Consider the following 19,993-nt stretch of genomic DNA (forward strand, 5'->3'; position numbering starts at 1 on the left):
ACCTCAACACCACCTAAAGTTTTCCTGATGCAAAAGCATGGAGGCTTATTGAGAAATCCAGTGTCCTCCACCTAACAAAGGGGCCTGTGGCCTCACAAGGATGAAAACATATTGGATTGTAAAGGAAGTGCCTTTGTTGTGATGCAAATGGATGCTAAATTTCCTGGACTTTGAAAATCTCCCAGCTGCCACACAGAAAGAGGAGCTACCAGCCTGCAAGATACATCCCTCCATACCATCTTAACTGGTGGCACATTGGTTAAATGCCTGTACTGCAGCCACTCACTCAAAACCATAAAGTGGCTGCAGTACAGGCATTTAACCAATACTAGCCAGGGGCTCAAGCTCGACTCAGGCTTGCATCCTTCTGAGGGCGCTAAAGTGAGTACCCAGCTTGTTGGGGACAATTAGCTTACAACTGTAGCTTAGAGACTGCTTAGTTCAGTATGAAGCAGTATATAAATGAAGCAGCTATTGTTATTGCTATTAACTAAGAAGAGAAACAATAAAATGTAGGCCTTTGACTAACATCTTCAATTTTTTTTATCCTGTTTGGAGAAAACTTGCCTGATGAAGAAGCCAGTGAAGCTCTGAAAACTTGCAACACGTATATTGTGCATTTTTGGTTGGCCAATAAAGATATTATTGTCTGGTGGATTTTTGACTGGATTTGCTAAATGGCCAACATAGCTACCCCTGGATGTTTTTTGTAAGAAACTATCGTTGCTTAATCACATTTAAAGGACGGTTCCAGAAGTTGTATAGTCCTGATGTTTTCTACATACTCTCTTAAGGAATTTGATCATTAAGCTGACAATGTAAAACAAAACAAAACACCAAAGCATGATACATATACTGTACTAATTGGAGATGTAAGTCTTCACTTATTTCATTTCTCTCTCTCTCTCTCTCTCTCTCACACACACACACACACACACACTAACATTTTTTTCTACATAGGATGAGTACTAGATTGTGTGCATGGTTTTTTTTTTACATTTTAGAAGGTTTTTTTTTACCAAAAATATTTATTTGCATTTAAAAAAAACCCACATTATGTGTGGAACATCCTGTACTCTACATGAATATATATATATAGGGGGGGCTTATTTTGCACAAAATACTGTCCAACAGTTTGAGTGCCAACAACATTTTGACAAATAAAAGTTCTGTAATATAAAAAATACTTAAAATGTGAAATAGCTTTCATTATGTGTTGAAACGTGTCAGTCACCCTATCTTACTGATAAATGGGGCCGCCAGACTCAGCGGATGGCCCAGTTGACATGCCGGGAGAGCTGCTACTTCGGGCTGGCTCTGGCCCCCAGCAGCCCTTGCGGAGCACTTCCAGGACAGCAATTGGCTGGCTGGAGGCCAGAAGGGGAGGTACAAGTCCCAGGAAGCACCAGGGCTGGAAGAGCCTTCCGCTTGGTTGGCGTCAGACCCAGCGTCACCCAGGATTGATTGGCGGCCAAATAGGCAGGACTCCCACTCTTTCTCTGCCCCTCATTGGGCAGCGGGCCTATTTAAGGCCATTTTCAGCTTGGCTCTCCCTCTTTTCGGTTTTAGGGAGCTTCCTGTCACCACTTTGGGGCAGTTGGCAGTTACAAAAGTCATTGATATGTCAGGTGTGGTTTCTAGAGCTGCGTAGCCCTGGATCAGGAGTTCAACAGAGACATGGGGTTGCTGAGATTGCAGCAGTGTCACCATTGCAGGGGCTACATCAATTCAGCATCCCCCGATGACAAGGGGCAGAGATGCGCACATACAAACACCTGATTAGCATAGGGCGACAGGCGTTGTTAACCGGTGGCCCCTTGTCATCCCGAAGTTTGGCTGTGACCAAGCAAATGGGTTTCATCAATCAATCAGGGATTGATGAATGACAGATCCAGACATCATGCATTGGAGCCAACCCTATGCTATTGTTATTGGTGCAAAATATGGCAGCCAGGTTGATCGCTGGACCACAGAACACCTATTTTAAAATCTCTTCACTGGCTGCCAATTAGCTTCCGGGAACAGTACAAGGTGTTGCTTATTACCTTTAATGCCCTACATGTCTTGAATCCACCCTGCACTCTCAGGTCCTCTGGGAATAGGGCTGCCATAATTGTCCACTTTTACCAGGGACAAAATGTAGGACAAATTCAAGACCAAACTGTAGGGCAACTGCAGGACAAAACTCAGCTCAAAATGTAGGACATTTAAGGTCCACCATTTTTCTTCAATGTCCTACATTTTGGGCTGAGTTTTGTCCTGCAGTTGTCCTACAGTTTGGTCTTGAATTTGTTCCACATTTTGTCCCTGGTAAAAGTGGACAATTATGGCAACCCTATCTGGGAAGAACCTGCTACAACCAAAGTAGACCAGGTTGACTGCTGTTTCCCAGAGAACCTTTTCATCAGCCGCTCCAAAACTGTGGAATGACTTGTTGGAGGAGACCCGTCAGATTACCACCCTTGATGCCTTCAGGAAGGCAGTAAAGACGGATCTCTTCTGGCAGGTCTTCCCTGACTGACTGACCTCCCAAAATAAAAGACCACCCCGTCTGCTCATAGCTATTTTTATCATCTGCCTATTTCTTAACCATTTTAACTAAAAAAATTTAACTTGAACTTGTAATCTGATTGGGGTTTTTTTTGGAACTTGTAATTAAGTGTTATACTTTATGTTGGTGATGGGGATTGTGAAATGTTATGATTTATTGTATTTTGTATTTTATTATCTTTTATTGTAATCCACCTCAACCCGCAGGGAGAGGCAGGCTAAAATAATAATAATAAAAATAATAGTTGTTTTTGTTTAATAAAGTTGTGGCCTTTATTCTTCCAAATTTTGGTGTCTGTGGTCTTTCCTCACTGACTCCCATACATGGCAACAAGAAATTATGTGAATATTCTTTATATCCCGAAAACCAATTTTGGTTTTCACTAAAATAACGATTTAAACTGAATTTGCCATGGTAAATCTAGCATGTTACGTTGACCATTTGTCAGCCCTGGGGACTCCCCAAAAAGAGGTACTGTGTCCAACCCTAATCAGAATGCTTCCATCAAAAATGTGTTGAAAGCTCTTAGCTAGTTACTTCCCATCAAAATCCACCCTCCTACACTTGTGGAAGACAACGAATAATACATATATATTTATAGTTAGTAACAACAACAAGGAGTCTTGTGCCACCTTAAAGAACTAACATGTTTTGTTTGGCATAAATTTCACAGATTCCAGAAATTTTATGCCGAATAAAACATATTAGTCTTAACAGTCCACACCGTGTTTTCCTGTTTTGTGGCAATAGATTAATATGGCAATCTTGCACCCCCTTCCAAAACACTGTGGTTAGGCTTTTATGTGCTAGTGCTAAGTTTTTTCTGACAGTCATTTACTGAAAATTAGCTTGCATCATAAGCCTCTAGGAAAGATGCTTGATGCCTTTTAGTTTAACAAAATAGATTCTTCTTTATTTAGTGGAGGGCTAAATCATTTACAGTAGTTGAAAGGATACAATGAATGTCTTCAAGGTTTATACCCTATGGTCTCACAATAACACCTTACATCCACAGAGATAGAAATTAGAGTGTACCTGGCAAACAAAATTACTCTGAAACACAGATGATAGGTGTGACATCCTCTACTGTATTGCTCAAATTATTTTAATTACTCACTCTACCTTAAGATAAATGAATGTGAGCATTTCCTGTTCTGTGCTATTACTTTAACATGATGTTTGTCATTCAGTAATAACGAGATGACAGCCTTCATTACCTGACCATATGGCAAGTGTTAGAAGTATATGCAATCACATCATCTGCTCTAAATTACTGTACTTCCTACAAGCTAATTCACCAATGTAAGATAAATGGACACCGCTATACTGCTATTAAGTCACACAAGGTCTTGCTTACTTAGTTTAAGCATACTTCTAAAAGTTACATTTCAGTTACTCAAAAAACAGTTGGGATGGTAAAGAAGGTAGTGTCTTTCAAAGACATTTTTGTTTTGAGAAAAAGAAGAAAAACATATGTTAGAACACAGCCATACACAGCTGTTAACACACAGAACTATTGCCACAAAATAGAAAAATGAATTCTAGAGAGAGAAAGTTGTGGTGGGGCAGGAAGGACTAGAAACATTTTTCCAATTCTTTTCCTGGACATTCACCTTCCAAAGAGCTGAACCAAATATTGTACATCTCTAATAGTACAGTACAGCATTCCCAAACCCATATGGCACACTTTATACTTATAATGAAAAACATTTTAGAGTGTATAAGAAGAATGACACAACTTTGGGGATGTCCCACTCTGATTGTTTGTTTGCTTATTTGTTTTTGCATGTCACTGGTCTGGGTGAAAGTAAGCATAAAGCTGTAACTCATGCAAAGACTTTATTTCAACAACAGGAATGGTTTCATAATTGTCTCTCCAAACATGGGCGCCATTAGAAGAGTTAGTTTTTAATGTGTTATGTCTTATAAAACGGAGGCCCACAGAAAAATAAATAAAGCTATAAAAATTCAATATATGTTTCCATTTACATTGAGAGCATTTTTTTGATTTTCTCAGTTCCTCATTCAGTCTCTTTAAACACATTTTAAAATTTTCTTTCAACCCACAAGATATATATATATATATATATATATATATTCTATGAACATTGATTTCTGACACAATTTTGGCAGGTAGGGTTATTTTGAATTATGAGAGATAATTTAAAAAAGAACACATGGCTTACATTCATCAGTTCTGTCTTTTAACATATGATCCCTTACACTGAAATTGAGATTTAACTTGCTGGGCTCAATATCTTACAGATTAGGGTACCTTCTCTAATGTCTGTACTGATATTTCTTTCACATTCTTCTTTGGAGTACTGTTCTTGACCCCATCCTCTTCACCAAGTCTAAAGAGGAGCTCTGGAAGTAGGAATAAATAAAACATTGTGACATGCAATATTGTAGTAAAATAATACTAATGCATTTTAAGGAAATGGGTTCATTAGTTTTCCAGTTATGAAAAAATGTGGTCTATGTTCTTCTCAAGCCATTTGGTCAGTCTCAATGACCCCTTTTTAAAGTCTTATCCTATATAATTATTACTCCTTGTAGCATCACCATGTCCCTCCCCCCGAGCTTTTCAAAGGTACAATAGATCTGCAGGTTAAAGATGCTACACTTTTATTCCCATCTTCATTCTTTTATAGACTATTCCCTCTGTGCCATAAAAGTCAAATTCATCGTCTTTTTATCTACACAGTCACTAACAGTTTTGTTCCCTGGGTCTTATCCCCTGCCAGGAGGATCAGAGTGATTGTTGAACAAAGCAAACAGAAACAGAATTAGGGTGGACAGAACTTTAAACTCCCTTTTTTGTAAGGTGAAAGATCAGGTGCTTTACTGAATAAGTCACACATGTCATTTTACTGAAATGTTGGAGATTCATAGCAATTAGAAACTCCAACAATCAACCAATGACCTATGATCCTATATACCCCTCTGAGAAGCAACAACACACTTGATAGTATCCATATATTGCTCCTCCTTCCCACTCTAGCCTCAAACCTGCCTGCCTTACTGGATTTTGTAATGTACTGTCTACTGTTTACAAAAATATTATAGTTTCAAACATGCTCTCTATGGAATAGAAAACACTTGATACCACAACTATTGTTCTATTTTTGTAGAGCAACTCCAACACTTTTTATTGCATTCCTTTTATATGCTTTGTGAATACACATACTGAATACTGCTGAGAACACATGGGGAGTCACATGAGTAATGAGGATCCGCACTGCAATGACAGCAACATCTAATGATAACTTGCATGTCTGAATTGGCAATCTCAGATATACTGGACAACCCCTTTAGATCCCCTTGCATTCCAAAAAATGCAATGCTGCTATGTTTTTTAAGTGGTTAGTTCACACATGTGCATCAACTCAAGTGTAAAAGAAACATATATGCATGCATATATGTTAAGCAGACTATAGCTCTGAACCAAAATACACTCAAAGATGTAAAATGATAAATAAAAGTAATGAATTGCACTCAAACTGCTCAAATTTGGTCAATGTATATTTTAATGTAAACAAATCATTACTTTTCATAGAATAATATCTGTCATATCAATTTGTTTTTGAAGCATCATTCAAAATTACAAATGGACACAGTAGGTCAGTCATAAACTTTCAATTCACAAACAAAGCAGAAGTAGAAGAAAAGCATTCTACTCTCTGTAGATTAACAATCCTCTTGGCATAAATAGTGACTAACAAGTTTGTTAGAGTGAATTAGACCTTTCTTTTGTCTTTGGAACATGTCATGGCCAATTAAAACTTCTGTATTCATGAAATAAATAGAACACTACTCTAAAGATAATAGAAGCTGCAAAAAGTAAAACTGTGCAACTGGGGAATATGTACCTTTACCTTGATATTAATCTATTAACTCCCATGTTGGTTCCAAACGTAGTCCCTTAGCACAGTGGTACTGCATATATTTTCTACTTCCTTTAAGTAACATGCAATGGTAATACATAGATGCTTTTCATCTTTTTCTAAATATTCACTCATTTGAATGTCAACTGTAGCTTTTATATCAACATTTACTTTTGTGGATTTTTTTTTTTAGTTTTTCATAAAATGATCAAAGCACTCAATGTTAGACTTACAACATGATTAGATATATGAATTACAACCACGTTATCTAAGACATAGTGTTCCTTATACACACTGAAAACAATCAAAAGTGATTTAAATAGTTTCACAATATTTATTTATTTTATTTAAAGTAGTTCTGTATCACCTCCCAGCCCACAATACAGTATATTAAAAGCTCAGAATGCACCACATGAAAAACAGAAATGCATCTGTTAAATCATTCATTGCCACGAAGCAAAATTGGTTTATTCTAAAAAGTTTCAAATTGTACAGTACTGTAAAAAGGGAACCACTAAGAGATCAATGATGGAAAATTGCTCTGGCCTGAATCCTACTGTCTCAGCTAAAGCCAACTCACTGAATGAATGGAATTTGTTTAAGCTGTGACTCACCACTAAAAATTGGTCCAATGGGTCTTTGTTACTGTGTGCCTTCAAGTTGTTTCTAACTAATGGTCACCCAAAAGTGAATCTAGCACAGGCTTTTCTTGGCAAGGTATGTTCACATGGGTTTGCCTTTGCCTTCCCCTGAATTTGAGAGATTGTGACTTGCCCAAGGTCACCCAGGAGGTTTCCATGGCCGAGTGAGGATTCAAACCCTGGTTTCCCAGTGTCCTATTCCAGTGCTCAAACTACTACATCATTTTGCTTCTACCAATAGGCTTTACAATGTAATAGTATCTTAAAGACTAAGGTTAGAAGAAGGCAAGGGCAAGCCATCTCTAGACAAATGTTATCAAGAAAACACTGTGATAGGTTCACCTTAGGACTGCTGTAAGTCAGAAACGACTTGAAGATACAAAACAACAAAGACTAAAGGCATGGTTCTTTTTGAAGGCAGAAGAATAGAAAGCTGTGATGATATTATTAGCAGGAATCACAGGGACAAGAAAGAAAATGGCCTGGTTAATTACTAATTAATTACTAATTAATGTGCCCATTAATTACTGTCATCATTACAGTTTTGAGAAGTAATCCTTTACTTGGACGTTTTTCAAAAGTAATTATTTTTTCAGTTACTTTTTAAAGAAATCTGGAAACTACAGTCAGTGGTATAAAACACCTAAACAGCCTAAGGCATCGTTAAAAGTACAATACACATGCATGTGGATATATTTTTACATACATCCATGGGTTTAGTAGAGAATGCTAACATAGTTCAAGTCAAGTTCAACTTTATTACTGCCATAGACCAGCACAGTTAACATAACATAACAGTATACTTCAACCTGTTTGTTCAGACCCATTGCTCCACAACAGTAAAGAACCGCTCAGAAATATTTTTTTTTAAAAAAAAGTGAAAAAGTACAACAGCATACTACTTTAAAGATTCAGGCCTGTTTTGCTCAAAGTCATGTCCTTTATACTCACAACATTATTGCATGAACTGCATGGGCATTCTACTATGGCATTTGAAGTACTGCCCTTATTGGATTGCAGAAGCACACAATAACACATGCAATTATGATACTTGGAACACCTCAGATACATCATGACTCATCGGCAGTGAACACTACTGACATTCCATCCCTGGTCATCTTCCAAATGGTCTTCTCACACTTCCTCTGAAGACCCATTACTGTCTTCACCAATTTTACCCTTTATTTGAGCCTTGAACAAAGTTTCCATCAAGTGATTCTGAAAGGTGTCATTTACCCCCCCACTCTACTCTCAGTCTCTAAACATGTGCAGATGGGCTTCTATTTTTTTACATGGTGCTGCAGTGGTTAAATGTTGGTATTGCAGCTAATACATTGTGAGTTCAATCCTTCAAGGCTCCAGGCTGACTCAGCCATCCATCCTTCTGTAGATCGGTAAAGTAAATACCCAGCTTGCTGGTGGCAATTGGCTAACACACTGTAAACTTCTTAGAGAGTGCTTACCACTATAAAGTGGTATAGAAATCTGAGTGCTATTGCCAATGCTATAATAAAACTACTTTCTCTTTAAAAGTCAGAAAACAATGCAATCCTCCATATGTCTACTCGGACGTATATACCATTCAATTGGAGGGGCCTTGTTCCTGGGTAAGTGGATATAGGATGGATTGCAGCCTGAAAAATAGTGTTTCTGAGAGATCTTTATGCCGTCTCACACACACTTTAACCTCCTTCTCACCAATTCTAATGCCGGCAAATTCTGAACAGGTTTACCTGCACTGAGGGCAACGGAAAGGGGAGCCTTTGAATTCCTTTATTTGACAGGCATAGCAGAAGCCTCTCTTTTTACTGCTGTTATTGGTAGAAATTATTTGATCAGAAGTAATTAGTCAGTTATAACACATTACTTTCAAACTCAAGGAGCACAGGTCAGCAGCTTATCCTTAGGATCATCCTAGCAATTCTAACATTGTACTAAACCATACTTAGATGCGGTAGAGACCTCCCAAAAAGGGAGGCCTGCCGGGACCTGTTTTTCCTCCGCAGGGAAGCCACAGCCACCAAATTGCGCGACTTCCCTACAGAAGAAAAAGAACCCAAGAAAAGTGGGTTCTTTTTACCCTGCAGCAGCGCCGTGCAGCGCTTACGTAACAATGGCTGCGGCCATGTATACAGGGCGCCACCATTGTGACACCCTCATCACGTGTGAGGGTTGCGGGCCGTGTGGGCGCTCCACCCTCAGGAAACCCTAGTACATGACGAGAGCATCACAAAAAGCCTTAGTTCACACACGCACACCTTTTTTAAAAATTTTGTTTGAATTTGAGAGAAACTCTCCTTTGGTATGATTTCTGAATTAACACACCATAGTTATGATGATTACTCTGCCACCATCAAGTGAACCATAAAAATCAGGATTAATACAAGAAGATGAATGATGAAAGGACAGATGAGCAGAAGAAAAGAAAAACATGCAAGCAGATCTAAAATGTCTGTTTGGGATCTATATAAACTATAGGCAGCACAAAGCATGGTTTGATATGATGGCTGAAATGACCCTACCTTCTCTTTCTTGTTGCAGGCACATATTCAGTTCTTGTATTGTAGCTTTATCCCTAGATACATGTACTTTCAACTGATCCAATTCCTCTTCTAAATTCAATCTAGAAAGACATACAAAGAACTGAGAATGTAGAAACAAAAACAGTCAGTGAAGCATAAGATACAAAAACATACCATGAAGAAAAACCATAACAATGGTTGAATACTTATTTGAATGGCTGCAATATGGCTGACATAAGCAAACTTTCTCCCCTGATGCCTACAACAGTCTGCCCAAAATGTTACACAAATTATCAAACAATACTACTGAATAAGGTGGTTTATGAGCTATGGGGGAAGAGAGGAATTGTGGAAGCACCTTTTGTGAATCATGGAATGTGCCTCTACCTAATTAATAAATTTCCCTTTCTGCTAAACCTTCCCTTCATGAAGCTCACCTGTCATGAATCTATCTCTCAGTAGATTCCCCTGACTTTATGTAAAGAATTTACAGGGGGTTGAAGGTGTTGTGTGAGAAGGGTGCAAGGCAGTCCACTTCTACAGCACTGAGGGAGGCATGTGAATCTCGAATTAGCCAATTCTTCTCTTCTTTCTTTTATACTGAGTTTAGAAAACACATATTATTATCTATATTGACTTTAGGACTTAATATGTCTATAACACAGTGTGATAACTGTCATAAAACCATTTAATTGCTGTATAAATTACTGTATTTAAAAACTGAAAAGATTGTCATGATTTTGTTGTTGTTGTTTATTCCCCTCTTCCCTTTCCACAATTTCTCTGTTTCTCTTTCAGATAGATAAATACAACATTTGTTTTTGTTGCTGTGTGCCTTCAAGACGTTCCCGACTTGTGGCGACCCTATCAGGCAGTTTTCTTGGCAAGATTTGTTCAGAGGTTTGCCATTGCCTTCCCCTGGGGCTGAGAGAGTATGACTTGCTCAAGATGACCCAGTGGTTTTATGGCTGAGTGGGGAATTGAACTCTGGTCTCCTGAATCATAGTCCAACACTCAGACCATTATGCTCCATTATAAATCACATTTCCAAATACGAATATGTACCTGCTATTTGACAGTATAGTTCTGTTCATGCATATGTGTATGCAGACACTTCCACTATAATTACTCAGTTATTTAACTATAAAAAGAAAATTGAGTTGCTTCTCCATTTTTACCAATAAATTATATTTTCACAGAGATACACACTTTCCCACTCATATTCAAAGTGGTTTATCAACTTGTATACTTCCTAGAACTGGAGAACCTAAAGATGGTAGTGCACACACTGGTAACCTAAAGGCTGGACTTTTGCAATGTGCTGTACATTGGGCTGCCTCTGTACCAAGTTCAGAAACTTCAATCAGTTCAGAACATGGCAGCCAGATTGGTTACTGGGATATCCAGGAGAGATCATATCACACCAATATTAAAATCATTCCATTGACTGCCAATTAGTTTCTGGGCAAGGTACAAAGTATTGGCTATAAAGTCCTATATGGTTTGGGTCTAGGTTACCTACAGGCTCACCTTCTCACATATTATCTACCCATACATTCAGGTCGTCTGGTGGATGGTTACTCCTGACAGCCAGGGCTAGGTTGGTGACTGTCAGTCAGAGGACATTTTCTGCAGCTGCCCCTAGACTGTGGAACAACCTGCCAGAAGAGATGAGAAAGCTGAATATGCTGTCTTAATTTAAAACAGCATTGAAGACTAATCTCTTCCAGCAGGCCTATCCAGATGATTTTTAAAATTGTAAATTGTTAACAATTTTAAACGTAGATTGTTTTAATACATATGTCTCTTGTTTGTTCTTTTAATTTGATGTATGTTTTAACTGAAGTTGTGTTTTAAGTGTTGGCTTGTTGTTGTTCCCCACCTTGATGCATGATGATGATGATGATGATGATGATGATGATGATGATGATGTAACTGGCTTATTTAAAGATCGGGTTATGTAATTTTGTCTTATTATAAATGAGATTCATTGTAGATAAAAAAATTCACATTAAAATATTTTCCTAAAACCCCTCACAACATCATTTCTATACAGACATGATGCCAACCAGTGGCAGGCCTATGTTGAGTTTGCCCTACTTCTTTCCCTTAATAAGTAGCTATCTTCACAATGGGCTCATTCAGATAGAAGGTCTGCTGGGACTAAGCATCTTCTCTCTCCCTCAGACACTCTAATTCCCTCCCTGACTTCTCATTTTGTTATTGCATCTAAATCAGCAAGCTGTACTGATGCCTGGTTTATTAGAAACACTCTATTGTGTCCTTTTCTGTATAGTTGCGGTTTAAAATGACAAGTTAGTTGCTACATCCACTCCCAGTCTAGAGTTCAATGGTCTTTCTTCTGGTGTTAGCATTTAAAATGTATTGCAATGTACAGTGGATCCTGCGTATCTGCTGATTCCAGGACTTCTTGTGGATACTAAAATCCATGGATGTTCAAACCCATTAATTGCAGTGGATAAATGTAAAATATTGTCCCTTATATAAAATGACAAAATCAAGGTTTGCTTTATGCCATTTATATATTTTTAAAATATTTTCAAGCTGTGGATGCTTGAATCTGTGGATACGGAGGGCCAACTGTATTGACATTACTTCCCCCTTATATTCCAGTCATTTCCATTATATCATTTTTCAGCCAATATATACCCTCCAAAAGCCTTCTTAATTACAATACAGGAAATTGAAGAAGACTAGATTTGAATCAAAATATTAATAAGTAGAAAACAGAATAACTGTCTTAATGAAGATGTTGTAGGTGATAATGATGATAGATTAGCCAATTATCATGACCTTAGGCAAGGTAGCTGAATACAAGCAATATCCAGGGGCATTTATGTCAAATCTTATATGCAAGGATCTTCCAAAATATAAGTCCCCAATAGCATACAGAATTAAATCACTCCACATAAACAAACCTCCTGATCTTCCACATTGCAACTTGTTTAAAAAATATACCTTCAGCAATTCTACATAACTTAGCTTCAGGTAATAATTCTAAGGGTGACCACCCACTATATCTATTAAGATAGGTGACTGCAGCAAATATGTCTTTGCATGATACTGATCACACATTTAATCACAGAGCTAGAATGCAATGCAGCCACCCACTGATGCAGCTGTCCATGGGTGATGAATGTGTGAAACAATCCACTGCTAAGAGGGAACCACTAGTATAAAAACCTTAACTCTGAAAAGGTAATTGTATTACATTACTTTTTTCATATGAATCATAAAAAAATGAATTTATTATTTTGAAGATTAATGTAACTACTCCAATGACTCTGAAGATTTCGGGGTAAAAATCATGGCTTTTGATATGACCCATGGATAAATCGAGGATAAAACTTAGGGGGCTATAACAAAGGAAGGAAAGGGGAAAACACCACTTTTGCCCCTCCTTCTCCTTCTCCGGACCTCTCCTGACTATCTAACACTACTTCTGAGGTGCTAGAGGAGAGGTTTTAACATCAGATTGAGAAGGGATGGAAGTGGAGCTAAACGGTATTTTTCTGTTACAGAAAAAGGCTTTCAAATTGGATCAGGAAGGGAAACAAAAGGAGCTAAAAGGAGTCTTTCTTTGTTGGGAAGAGAACGCTTTCAAATAGGATTGGGAAAGGAAAGAGGTGGAGCTAAAAGGGGTGTTTCTTTGATGGGAAGATATTAAAATCGGATCGGGAAGGGAAAGAAGTCAAGTTAAATGGGGTGTTTCTTTGATGGGAAGAGAAGGCTTTCAAAATGGATTAGGAAAGGAAAGAAGTGGCGCTACAAGGGGTATTTCTTTGAAGGGAAGAGGAGGTGTTCAAATTGGATCGGGAAGGAAAGAAGTGGAGCTAAATGGGGCATTTCTTTGAAGGGAAGAGAAAGCTTTCACACACACACACACACACAAATTCCTGCCTCAAGGCAGGAAGAGTATGGAAGAGTGAGGCATCAGGGGGGTGCTTGTTTCAGGACCTAAGTATTAGTATGCATTGACCTGAATATAAGTCGACCCAGGATTTTAGGGTCAATTTTGGGGCGTACATTTCTCAACTTATAGTTAAATATATATGGTATTGAACCAGATTTAACTTCTTAGGGAGTCAAATGCAAATATGACAAATGTTTTCTATTTGCTCCCTCAGTGTTAAGACCTAGGGCCCAAACAGACAGACCAAAATAAAGCTGCTTCGGGTCACTTTGGAGGTATGCTGTTTAAATGACACATGCATCCTAAGAGGCCAGAAGCCATGCCAAAGCCACACTTCAGTCCAAAGGATTGGAGTGCAGCTTTGGCGCAGCTTTTGGCCTCTTAAGATGCATGTGTCATTTAAACAGCTTACCTCCAAAGTGACTTGATGTAGCTTTATTTTGGCCTGTCTGTTTGGGCCCTCAGTCACATTTACTTGCAATAAGGGTACAACATGTTCTTTCAGAAAGGCTGTTTGTGTGTGTGTGAATTGACAGCTTCAGGAAGGAACAGCAAATCCTGGAGCAGGTGTGCTAGATCCAGCCTCTGTGAGAAAAAAAAATACTTACATTGGGGGGTAAGGTTGCCAAAACTGTGTCTAAAGTGGTGGTGGTGGTGATACAAGTATATCTGTTTATTTATTATTTTATTACAATAATTACTTAGTAAATCTTTGGTGAACTTGGTCTATCAGAAACTTATTATAACTTGATAACTACAAACTAGCCAAGGATAGTTGTTTGACATTTCCTACATTTTTCAACCTTGATGAGTTGAAAAGCCACCGACAAGCTTTTCACGTTAGTTGAAATTAGCCCAGGGCTTAGAACTGCATTGATATTTGCAAAGGATTCTACAGATACGGTTTTAGCAAAATATAATTAAAAGATACATATGCATTTTTATTAGTTTTATCTTTTTCTTATAAATTATTACTTTTTAATTAATGACTGAGAAACATTCTTATTTTTACAATACATTCCAATTCCTTCCAAGATTTCCTCTTTCAGACAATTCACAACAGCCTCTAATCTTTTAATTCTGAAGGGTAAATGAAAACCACAATTGGTAATCATTCACATTAATAATGAACTCAGGCAGTTGGCACCAGCAGGACTAGAAGCAAAACTATATCACTGAAAACAAGAGGAAAACATCAAAATGCAATGTTTAACTAAGAATAACCAAATGAAGACTGAGCATGTTATTTATTTAATTTATATCCTGCCATTCTCCTAATATGTGGCCCAAAGCAACACACATAGTAGCTTCCAGAATGCTCAGAACATTTGCAGTTGAAAAAGAGGTAGGAATTGGGGGGAGTGAATTAGTCTGATTTAGTCCTTTTTAATACAGTTGACCCTCTGTTTTCCACTCACTCACCCACCCACCCACCCCCCGCGAAAATTAAGTTTTGCATATATTCAAACCCCATTAGCTTGCAAATAGGTGTGCAGTTGCAGGAGCATGCTCATGCTTAGGGCATGCGCCCCATTATTTCCCCCTCCGTTTGTCCCTCACGCATAAGCGGGGGATGCGATTTCCAAAATCTCGAGAATGGAGGGAGGACTGTATACAGTATTCACAGAAAGTCATGGTTTGTTGGAAACCTGAATAAGAGCACTCTAATAAGGACACACTGAAACATTTCATTCTTGTTCTCACTTGTTTCAAATGTTCTGACAAAGTATAGTTTGTTCAAAATTGGAAGCCAAGGAGAGAGTCAAAGAACCAGAAGAAACACAGGAGAGTAAAACCTGTTCATATACAACAAACCATAGCTTAGCATTACATGTGAACCAGCCCACCATGGGAATAACAGAAGGGCAAAGCTGAATATGAACACATAAAGCTATCTTATACAGACAGACTACAGATCCATGCACTACAGTACTATCTGCTCTGACTGGCAGAAACTGTCCATGGCCTCAAAGAGGTTTCTATATCTGTTACTGAGATCTATTCTTCTTGTTGTTTTCAAAAGACAAATATTGAATAAGAGATCTTCTCTGTGTAGAGTACTGAATACAGAGCTCCATCCCAAATTACAGAATTATATATCCACTTTACTACCCAAAATAATTGAGGATTTGTTCTCAGAATACTATGGGGAAATACCAAATGAAATGTAACAGATACCAGGTAAGAGAAAGTTAGGGGGGGGGTATGAAAATAGTATTTATAGGAGGTGTTAATTCCCCACCACCTTTAGAATATTCTGTTGATGGAATCAAGTTGATGGAATCAAGCTGTTTAGTTGCACTGACAGAAGCAGCGCAGCTGCTCTCAAAGGAAAATCAAACCCCCAAAGAAAGGCTTTGAGTAGTGTCAAAGGCATGGAAGGGTAGGAGAAAGCAAAGAGAAGAAGGTCCCATTGCAGGCATGCAAAGGTTGTGTATGGAGGGAAACTGTTTTCTCCCAGATCTTTTTCTTCTTTGATTATGGTGAACAGGGCAAATATGGCAAATAATGTCGACATATTTTGAAAGCTAAGCAGATAGGAGTCTGGTCAGTGCTTAGATGGATGCCACTTGAGAACTCTACTTATGCCATCTTGAGTTCTATTATGGAATAAATAAATAAATGGTGAACCAATCCAGTATTGAAGGAGGACTGAGATATACTCTTCAGAGCAAAAGAGACTATCATTTAATGTATTTTCTGGTCTAGCACCAGAATGTAACACTTACATCAAACAGTCCTTCTTATCACATTCTGAGTCACTACAAACTCGGTGGAAAGAAGAATGGGCTCTCCCTGAACATCAGTATTCCCTATGAAGAAGCTGGTCTGTGTTCAGACTGTGAACATATATGTATGTTATTTGCAAACAACCTGGTAAAGCTTACAGCAGTTGTTTAGTATACCTGGCTCTCCATGAGCAGGAATTACTACATGATCTGTTTATCACTTTTAAATCTCCCACACAATATACCTGGGATTAACCTGTACTGTTCTAACAAATCTATTTATAAGTTATCTGTGTGGCAGAGGGTGGTAATGTGCAAAGCAAGCGGCATTAACCTAGCTTCTCGACTGATGTTGTTTTACAGCCACTGGTAGAATGTGTGGCTGAAACATACTGAAACAATTCCTATACTGAAAAATTGATATTCAAAGCAAGGCCAAACTGGATCATAAAGTAGAATAAAAACAAAAAAAGAATATTTCTGCATCTTTCAGTTATAAAACATAACCTAAACTCTTTTTGATTTGTCAGTGATAAATCATATTAATAATCATATTATCCCAATCATAAACTGTATGTCAGAAATATTATACTTCTTCCTAGTATTTCAGTTTGAGAGGGCAAGGGTTATCATGCAACATGCAGGTAGTAATCCAATCAAGCCTATATACAGAGAAGTAACAAAATACCCCACTGTTTAATAATAGTCAACATTATTAAAAATAATTTAATGTAGCAGGCCTATCTCTTTTAACCTCTGAGAAGCACTTTATATTTAGATAATCATTGCCTCATTTGTACATAAACTTTTTCATAGGAGACACATCCCTTTCAGACCCCTGAGAACCTTTGGCAAATCTAAAAGCACAATAAAATTACAAAATCAATCAGAGCAGCAGCGGTTCTTCTACTCTGGCTCCCAAACATCTCTCATATTGATCATCAGCCAGAAGATCCAATAAAATAACTGCTCCCTTTCCACATCACATTTTCCCCAAATATAAATTCCAGTCTCATCCAGAGCAGCCTTTCTTCAAAACCCTGCTTAAGTAAATAGGCTGCTATATATGCCTCAAAGGTAGGAAGATGAAGACAGTCTACAGTAAGGCTAACACAGAAAGAATGTTGATGGAATTTTAATTGTTAAAGTAGTGTGTTGATACAGGCCCATACTTCTAAATTCTTATATTATTTCCCTTGTACAAGTTTTTGGAACAACAGTTGGAAGAAAAATGATCCAAAAGACAACACAAGAGTAGGTCACAGAAGACGTCTTTCATTAAAAGGAACGCTCCAAGCCCTTACTTTTTTGTGCAAGGAAAAGTCATACACAGCTAGTGGAGGGTTCTCTGGCCACAACAGTCTCCTGACACCATCCACTGCTACATGAGAAATTTCTTGTCCCCTCATATCACCATCCATCATGTATGAGACTTGTAACTATGAAGACTAGGGGAAAGTTAATATTTAACTCATTAGGTCTGTGGGGGATATTCTAGGGAATCCAGGTACCTGTCCCTAAACAAACCCAGTACTTCCAGATGAATTGGGAAGCGAAAACACTTAAAGTGCTTTGGATCTGGGTACACTGGATGGAAACAGACAGAATGTAAATGCTGTTCTGCAGAGAATGTCCAAGGTCTAAAATGATCTCTCTCTCTGTGCCCACCCACTGCAGCATGATGTGGCCAATTGCCCTCCTCCAGTCTGCTGGCACTTCTCCTGTTCTCTCTGAGTTTTCAAAGATTATTGCCAATGGTTCCGATATTACATTTGCCAGTTCTTTTAATACCCTTGGATGTAGTTCATCTGGACCTGAAGACTTATATTCATTTAGATTAACCAGGTATTTCTGTACTATCTCTTTACTTATTCTGTGCTGAAATTTCAGAATAAGTAAACTGATCAGCAGTTTTCTTCTCTCCTTTTTCTGCTCTCAGGATGACCTTGTTTGCATTATGAGCCAACAAGGCATCTTCTGTCACCTTGTCCCTGACCTGCGTAACCAGTTCATCTGTCTCTTCAGAATTTTAATGTCATGCCCCAACTTTAGGGATTCATGGGTTGCCTCTTGGGCAAGCATCCAGACTCCCCATGAAGCCCACCTCTTTCTCTCAGCGTGGGACACACCATCTCAAGCCTCACTTGGCCATCTTGCCATTATAGGCCTCAAGCAGGGTCGCAAATGGATCTTCCATTAAGAAGCCTGTCTCGTTCCAGGGATTAGGTTCCTTTTTGAGAATCCATTTCTCTAAGTGATTCCAGGGTTTTTAATCTGGGTACAATCTCCCTACAGCAGGAGACACGGTCTCTATTGCTCTAAGTTTTTCCTTCTTCTTTTTCTTTAAAAGTCCTTTTGTTCGGGGGGGGGGGGGCACTGCAACTGACCTCAGCTGCCTTGCTCGCTGTTTCAAGTGACACTGCAGCCACTCTCTAGCTGTCCTGCCAGCGCATGTAGAGGCACAGAGTTCACAAACCCACTTACTGCCTTAACCACAGTTTTGTGAGGTGTCCTACTCCTGCTACAGTTCTAGCAATTTTATGGATTTACTGAGGACTGGTCAGAGACCTTACCAACCTTTTCACTAGGGACTCCTGCTTCCACCCACTAGCCTCGCCGGAATAATCTCAATGGAGGTTCCATGTCAGCATTGGACTGTTTTCACTAGCTTGACCTCAATCACTGTTCCTGGGGGCCCCTCACAAGAGGTTCCAGGTTTCACTAGGTTGTCCTCCTACCACCTCCTAGTTGCTTTGTTGGAGTGATCTCAACAACTCTGTTTCTATTTAGGAGGCCAGACTGCATCTTTCATAGATTAATCTGAGGGACATATACTGGGGGAGGTGGATCCTTTCCTCAACCTGGTCCTGTTTGTGTCTCAGTTTCAGAATCCCACCAGGGCAAAGAACAGGGGGTCATATGGCCAAAGGTCCCCGCCTGGGGAGGGGGCGTATGAGGTGAGAATTAGAAAAGAAGTGAGCAAATTCCTGCTTTAAGTAATCTGCAGGAGTGAGAGACAGGAACAAACATAATACCTGGAAACTGGTGTGCAATTCGGGGATTAGATTGCCTAGCTTTCCTAAGGTGTTTGAGTGAATCAGTGAATCATTCACAGTGAGTGAATGCAACTCCCAAAACTTACTGACAAGACCCTATGCTTGAGAGCTTATGACAGCTATGTTCAGGGTCATGAATAATAATAATAATTATTATTATTATTATTATTATTATTATTATTATTATTATTATTTATACCCCGCTCTTCAGCCAAGGCTATCAGAGCGGCTTAGGGCTGAACCTCACTATAATTTTCATATTAAAATGGAAGATGTCCAACTATCACAACAGACTTCATCATGCTAGAGTGCATATCCCAGGATAATCCAAGTTTACTGTATGGGGGTGGGGGAAATGAAACAAGTGGTTCTGAGTTATCTATTACTAGGCATAAAAACACAATTTGTCACAATAAGATAAACATAATGTACATAAGATTTTATCTCTGTATTATTTTAATTGCTTTTGTGCACTGCCTTACGAGTCCTTGTGGGCTGGGATGCAATATAGAAACATCATTAATAAATAGATAAATAAATAAAATATTCTTAATTAGACAATCACAATAATTTTCTTCAAAAAGGAAGTACCAAAAAGATACTCCTTTTTGTACATGACATTACAGACCAAAATGGCATAGCAAATCATTCTCACTATTGTTAATTAGCTAAA

The 19,993-nt window shown here is 38.5% G+C and overlaps 1 protein-coding gene across 2 annotated transcripts in view; it reads right to left on the bottom strand.

Annotated features, from left to right (window-relative positions):
- Positions 1 to 19,993, bottom strand: part of CNTLN (centlein) — a 239,596-nt gene that overhangs the window by 91,535 nt on the left and 128,068 nt on the right. For both annotated transcript variants that reach the window (XM_089489430.1, XM_089489423.1), the window contains exons 13-14: positions 9,602 to 9,702; positions 4,827 to 4,918 (exon numbers count right to left, since the gene is read on the bottom strand). In XM_089489430.1, coding sequence (XP_089345556.1) covers positions 4,827 to 4,918; positions 9,602 to 9,702 — 193 coding nt within the window. The remainder of the gene's footprint in view (positions 1 to 4,826; positions 4,919 to 9,601; positions 9,703 to 19,993) is intronic.

Source organism: Sceloporus occidentalis, unplaced genomic scaffold (assembly GCF_023333645.1).
Source record: "Sceloporus occidentalis isolate IW3139 unplaced genomic scaffold, rSceOcc1.0.p SCAF_1, whole genome shotgun sequence".
Taxonomy (NCBI): Eukaryota; Metazoa; Chordata; class Lepidosauria; order Squamata; family Phrynosomatidae; genus Sceloporus; species Sceloporus occidentalis.